The following is a 7,035-nucleotide window of genomic DNA, read 5'->3' on the forward strand; positions in this document are numbered from 1 at the left end:
TTTTTAATGTGTAAATTTTCAGTTTAATGACGGATAAACAAGCGAAAAACACGGTGCCTTCGCTATTTGCTTCGCGGTCGCTTTATTTTTGTCCCCAGATCCTCAACCCGGACTTTGCTTGCAAGCGAGGCTCTTGCTCAGAGTTCCATGTGCTTTCCGGTCGTGTTTTCGTGTTGTCATCCATTTCGTCATTCTAATAGGCTGCTTTGAATTTATTTACATCTCTTATTAGCCTCATTTGTTTAAAGTCAACATGCCTACCAAAAAAGTGCTAAAATTGGACAGCTCTTAGAAAAAAATTGTCGACATTTTTCACCACGAACGTCAAGTCCGCCACAACTGAGCAGAATCGTAATCCTGTAAACAATGACGAAAACGAAGGTCTGGTGAAACGACTCACGATCAAAGTGTATCCTCCAAGCATTCTAGTTCTGAGTAACGAAAATGTCAGTTCCAGTTCAGAATCTATAATTTATCTAAATGAAATTGTTGTATAATTTCATACTGTAAGTTACAGTACTTAATATGCAATTCTTATTAGCTATATAAGATCTTCGACTTTGCAATTTCACTTTGCTTGAACCAGTGTGAAATACAAGCAATAAAGCATCATGTAACCTTTGCTGATTTTTTTTCCTGGCCCATTCATTTAGCCTGATGGCCCAAACGTTTTATAAATGGCCCAAAACTTTCCAATGACAGGGGCCATGGGCTCATTTGCCTGTTTTCCTTCCTAATCCCTGTATACGCGTACTTCAAATGCTTACCGCCTTTAGGTGAAAAGAACAGCAGTCATTCCCAAACAGTTCATAGATTTGACAAGAGGAAAAGTTTTAACATGCAAGACAGTCAGACAGAGCGATAGACCGGCCTCTCACTCTATCATGTGAGACTCATCTGAGACTCGCACAATGCCCCCAAAACAGACCTTTGAGACCTGGCCTGATTTTGTCACGAAATCCCTACAAGGACTGTCACGAAAAATAAATTCTCGAAAATTCGGTTCCGAAAATTCACCATCAATCAATCAATCAATTTTATTTCCATTTTGGTCACTACATATTACATAAATTTAGGAACATATAAAAGAATGGAGGAGGACTAAAGAAACCCTTACAGGCTTTTACTAGATAGTCCCCCTTTAACTAAGACCTTAATTACAAAGTATTTAATCAATTTGGTATCAGGATTCAGCTAGCGAGAAGTGAATTCATTACATCATTCAAAATCAACAAGTGTGATTGAAAAACCTAGTACTAATATTAAATTGAATAGGCACAACAGTTTGACAGTAAAAACTGTTTCATCTTTCTTTTAAATACATGTATTGAGACAGAACTTCAAAGAAGGTGGTAGTTCATCGTCGGCACTTAAAACCTTGCGTGCTATTTAAGGAGCTATTAAGCGAATTCGACGAGCGTTTGTTCTTGCTGCCCATACCTGATACCTGATACCTGCAATCATGGCAATTTCAAATTTTCAGTGTAAGGAAAATGATATGTGATGTAAATAATGTATTTTTGTTTCTCAAGAAACTAAACACGTCTTTTTCTTTGCGAAAATAAATAAGTTTTTTCGTGCTCCGTCAGTAGATAAAGCAGAGGTAGATCGATGACACGATTCGTTACACAACTGGAACCTTTAATAAGCCTGAGCGATCACAGAACAAGTTGACACGAACGACAACACGAGGACCGAGAGAGAAGGACGCTTCTACGCATGCCTATTACTAACGTACCGCTGACCGGTACTGGCGCAAGTTCCTTTTCTTCTTCCCTCAAACTTTACAAATGTGTAGCGAGCTAACCTTAGAGCTACATGCTAATTACAAACATGAACGGGTATTAAACTTGTAACAAAAACTATAAATTGTTCTATCTGCCTCTGTTTTTTTTTTGTAGTTAGTTCGAGTCCAGAACAAAGTCATTGTAACGGGCTGGAGGACGTCGCACACGTGTGGATCTGCGGGGCGGGGGACTGGTTTCAGAGTCACTGGCGGGGGAGTCTGTTACTGGATTGGGGTGGTTGTCTTCGCAGGGCTCCTGTCCACCATCAGGAAGGCTGTCATGAGGAAAATCTTGAGTTGCAGGTGTTGAGATTGCACTCGGTATGACAGGCGGAGATGGCGGGGAACGCACTGGCTGTGCTGGTGGGGCTTCATCGGAGGACGAGTCTACATCATCGTTAAAAGCGGATGGTCGGTAGTCTGCTACTTCAGATGGGACCCGGTAGCAATCTGAGGTTTTCACCCGGTAAGATGTGCTTCGTAGCTGAGAGCCGACGAACTTTCTGATGTATGTTGCAGAAAGATCCGGTTACTTCTACAACTAAATAGCGATCGCGCGCTCTTGTCTTGTTGCGGTCTGAGTACAGGTAGACCAAGTCACCGACGGTGATGTGCTCAGCTGGACGGTTCTTTGCGATGGGGGCCTTAGCCTTCTCGCTGTGATGGTGGTTGGCAATACGTTGTTCGTGTTGCTGAACGATGAGGTTTTGGTCGTGCAGTGGTATCTGCTGGTTTGAGAATTGATCACGCTGTGTCCACATCTCCCTAGCAGAAAGGCCACGTGAGCGGATGCGTGCGTTAAGGGTGGCTGTTGCTACTGACAGGGTCACAGGGGACACAGGACCGCCTAGCGGGTCATGTCGGAGTAACTCATTTTCAACCTCTTGAACGGCCCTCTCGGCGACAGGGTTCTTGTTACGATTCTTGGCATTTCCAATCTCTATGGTGATTCTGTGGTGTTTCAGTAGTAGGTCTTCTGTTAGTGCCTTGAACCCTGATGCGGGATCAGTGTGTATGACGGCTGACGGGCCGTCTAGCGGACGCATTTGGACACAAAGGCGGATTAGGGCATCACGTAGTGTGTTGTGTCGCTCATCCTCTAGCAGAGTCGTGGCTGTGAAGGAGGTCACACACTCACGTAACACTAGTATGAGCTGTCTTGAGCGCTTGATAACATCTGCAGCGAACGATACGCCAACGGCGTCAGGCGGAGGGGAAGATGACTGCTCCTCTCGCATTTTCGGAGTTTGGCGCAAGGCAGCACATTGGTGGCAGGCTTGAGTCACACGGTCAATGGCCTTGTCTATGTCCAGGGCATACAGGTAGCGCTTTGTTACAGCTTTGAGTTGATGACTGGATGGGTGACCGAGTTGGATGTGTAAAGCGGTTAGGAGTCCCTCTAGTACTTGTCGGGGGACAATAATGCATTCGCGGGTTGGTGCGAGAGGCTCGTTGCGCTTAACAACAAGCAAGCCATCCTTCGCGATGGTTGCTACGTTGAGGTACCTCTTAACATCCCTCAAGTTCGTTAGCTTTTTCGAAGGACGTGTTCCCTGTTGTAGGTGTGCACGAGTGCGTCGTAAATCAGGGCATTCGGCCTGCGTAGTCAACCAGGCGGTGCGGCTGGTGAATGGGAGGTGCTTGGTGCCACGAAGTATGTCTTGAGTAGATGTGTGTCTGACAACTGATTCTTGGGTGAGTTTCGCAAATGCGCAGACCTGGCAGGCTTCATCTTCACACGGAGCAGCATTACGGCTGGAGAAATCTGACGGCAGTATTGCAGAGCCGGATACGTGTCTTACGGAGGCCTGATATCGGCTCACAGTAGACAGGAAGGTAGACACACGGGGGTTTGCTGAGAACTCTCCTCGGCAAAGTTTTTCATATGCCTGTACACATGGTTTGCTGTCGGTCAGTATGCAGGCCTTATGATGAGACTGTATCAGGTAAGGGCTGAATTGTTTAGTGGCAACGGCGATAGCTAACGCTTCCACCTCACATGGTAGCCACGCTGTCTGGGAGCCGCGTAGTTTGGCGCTGAAAAATCCTGCCACGCGTAGCTTGCCATCTCCGTCTGTCACTATCCAGAGTTGGTCTACAGGTCTGGGGAGGGAGATGGTGCGGGTATTGGATAGGGCTGTCTGGGCGTTGTGGAATGATGCAGTGAGGTCATCTGTCCACTGGATCGTTTCGTTAGATTCACGGCCAGCAACAGTGTCGTCAAGTTTTGCAAGGAGTGTAGAGCATCCAGGAATGACACGGGAGAACACCTTGAAAGCTCCAATGAAGGACCGCATTCGGGCTACGGTGTCGGGTGCAGGGCATGAAGCAAGGGCGGCGATGCGGTGTGGGCTGGCACTTAAGGTGCCACAGTTCCAAATCCAGCCTAGTATTGTTGTGGATTGTGGGTTGATGACGGTCTTTGATGCGGAAAGGCGGAGATCGCATTTGTTGAGGGCTTGTAAGACTTTCGTCCAGTTCTGCAGGAGTTCTTCTGGGGAGTTGCCGCCACAATACAGATCGTCAGCGATTTTAGCAACGATGCCTTCCTGCAACAGGTCACCGAGCACTCGGCTCATGAGCTCTTCGAGGGCGGTCTCTGAACCTGGCATGCCCATGGCAGACCGGGCATACACACGCACACCTCGGAATGGTGTGGCGACGCCGCAATATTCCATAGAGTCACGTGAGAGTGGAATCTGGTAGAATGCGCTGGTCAGGTCTGTCGCGACAATGTGTTTCCACTGGGCAATAAGGCGTAAGGTGGAGTCGACATCGGGCATAAGAGAGGGCTGAGGCTTGCTGTAGCGACCAACGTCAGCAAATGCAGTGACTAGGCGGTAACCACCATTGGCTTTCTTGATGAGGAAAGACGGGTTTAGGTACTCAACTGCAACGTTGATGTCTTCGGGGCGTCTAAAGACACCCAATGTTTCTAGTTCGTCAAACTTCTGTTGCAGCTCCAGTAGCTGGTGACGGGCATACTGTGGCAGACGGCCTTTCCGTTGGGGGGGTTCCACAGGGCCCATGTTTACCCTGGCTTCGAACGGACCTGCTGAGCCATTGTAACCTTTTATGTTTGGGTCAAAGACGTGGTCGTACTCGTCCAGGAGTGAGGTAAATTTGGCTCTGATATCGCGAGGAAGTAAGTTCTCTGGATCGAGACACACGTTTGAAGAGAGTTTCGTGCTGGTCTGAAGGATAGGTGGCCTGGGTTGCGGGGTTGCTTGCAGCTGTGCGTTGTCGTCGCGGGCTTCCGGTGCGTACACAGCGCGCACCTGGCAGAAGTGTTCATTTCTCTTGAGGAAATGTGGCTCGGGAGAAAGGTTGGGGATGCGTATCTTTCCGGCGACGCTGGAGATGATGGCCGGGCTTGGCCACAGTTGGGAAGCTGTTAGCTTTCTTGCGCTCGGCGCATCGGTCCGCGGTTCCAGTGCATACACAGAGTCGCGAGGTGCATCACTCGGTAGATCAACTTCAATGAATTCTCCGGGCCAGATAGTTGTGGACGAGGAAGGGGAACGCAGCACTATGGCACGACGTGCGGCGGAGCTGACTACTGCAGGTTGGTGCGACCCATAGTGGTGGATGGACCCGTCTCCTAGGATTACTTGGCGCTTGGCTGGGCGTACTGCAATATCGTTAGTTTCCATGAAGGGGGTCCCTGCTAGTACATCTACGTCGAGATCTTCAACGACAAGGCCTTCGAATGTAAACGTCCGATCTCCCCGGGTGAACGATAAGCGTGTTTCACCGACCACGTGTAGGGGAGATGAGCCATCTGCTTGGTGGACGGATTGAGAACTGGGCGTCACGCGGCAGCCAAGACGTTGGACGACGGTGTGACGAATCATGTTTCCCGTGGCGCCACTGTCAATGGTTATGCGCACTGGGTGGTGTGCATGAAACATATCAAGGTACGGTGACTGGCGAGTCTGTATGCGGAAGACATGAGTGTTGGGACTAGGACCAGGGTCGTCAGTGTCGCTGTCTGGTTCGTCTGCATAGGGTCTGGTATCAGGATCAGCGGGGTCATCGAAGATGTCAGCGATTTGTCTGGCCTTAGCTATGTACCTGCGATCCTGTTCCGGAAGGAAACTGCACTCGCTAAGGAAATGGCCACTCTCTGGACGGTTAGCTTGTTTACATAGTGGGCAAGACTTGGATGGACGGCTGGGTCGTGTGCTCACCTTGTACTGAGATCGGTTGCCACTGGGTTTGCGATAACTACTAACCGCGGTGCGCATGATCTTAGCGTCGTTGGCGGTGCGTATCTCATCGAGTAGGGAAGTGAGGGCCTGAGATATTTCTGGCTTTATGGATGCTAGAGTTCGTGATCGTAATTCGGTGCCATATCTTTGTTTCACTAACTTAGGCAACTCGGGGTGGATTAGTCTGAGCCAGGTCAGTACGATGAAATTTTCCAGTGTAGGAGTTAGTTCTTCATCCTCAGTGGTTACATCACCGTGGTGGGAAAGGCTGTTAGCGTGGAGTAAAGTGTCCTCCACGAAGGCCATTAGTCTCTGGAAGAGGTCTTCAGGCCGTTCGTCAGCTTCCAGATAGAGGTTTGCAAAATCGAGGAAGTGAGCTCCAGTGATTTGGACGCCAAAATGCTCGCGAATCATGTTCCAAACAGACTGAATGGAGGTCGAATTCTTTAATAAGGTGCTCCTCGATATAACGGGGCAATAGTTGGCTATCTGCCCGAGCATTAGTTCCAAAAAATTAACTTTCTGGCGAGCTGTTTTACGTCTGGAAAGCGGTACTGTTTCTCCGTCATCGGTAAAACCGCGTAGGGGCTGGGCCCTAGTCTTCTTTGCCCAAGTGGCGCCGTCGGCGAGAAATGGAGCAAAGTTAGTGTCGAGTGGCAGAGTATAAACCAGGTTTTGCCTCCAATTCTCGAAGCTGTTGATCGTCTCGTTCTTCGAGAGGCTCCACTGTTTCGGAGCCCGTGTAGTGGTTCCCATGGTTGTGTACTGGCTGTACGATGGAATCGTGCTTGGACGACGAGAATGTTCGAAGTATCGACGTACCTGAGTGAAACGAGTAGCTTTGCCTTGAAATTATCGTCTAATGCGCCGATTTTTTTGGCGTAAGTTCGAGGACGCTGCCACCACGTCAGTAGATAAAGCAGAGGTAGATCGATGACACGATTCGTTACACAACTGGAACCTTTAATAAGCCTGAGCGATCACAGAACAAGTTGACACGAACGACAACACGAGGACCGAGAGAGAAGGACGCTTCTA

The 7,035-nt window shown here is 48.8% G+C and overlaps 2 protein-coding genes across 2 annotated transcripts in view; both read right to left on the reverse strand.

Moving 5' to 3' along the window:
• The window catches only part of LOC144650489 (uncharacterized), a 40,022-nt gene that overhangs the window by 25,595 nt on the left and 7,392 nt on the right, over positions 1-7,035 (reverse strand). The window lies entirely within an intron of this gene.
• LOC144650488 (uncharacterized) lies at positions 1,625-7,011 on the reverse strand. The gene is given in 3 exon segments (XM_078510169.1): positions 1,625-2,294; positions 2,296-5,387; positions 5,592-7,011. Coding segments are annotated over 3 exon segments (4,647 nt in total). The 5' UTR covers positions 6,754-7,011; the 3' UTR covers positions 1,625-1,901.

This window comes from Oculina patagonica, chromosome 4, assembly GCF_052425735.1.
Source record: "Oculina patagonica isolate OP01 chromosome 4, crgOcupat, whole genome shotgun sequence".
NCBI classification, from domain to species: Eukaryota; Metazoa; Cnidaria; class Anthozoa; order Scleractinia; family Oculinidae; genus Oculina; species Oculina patagonica.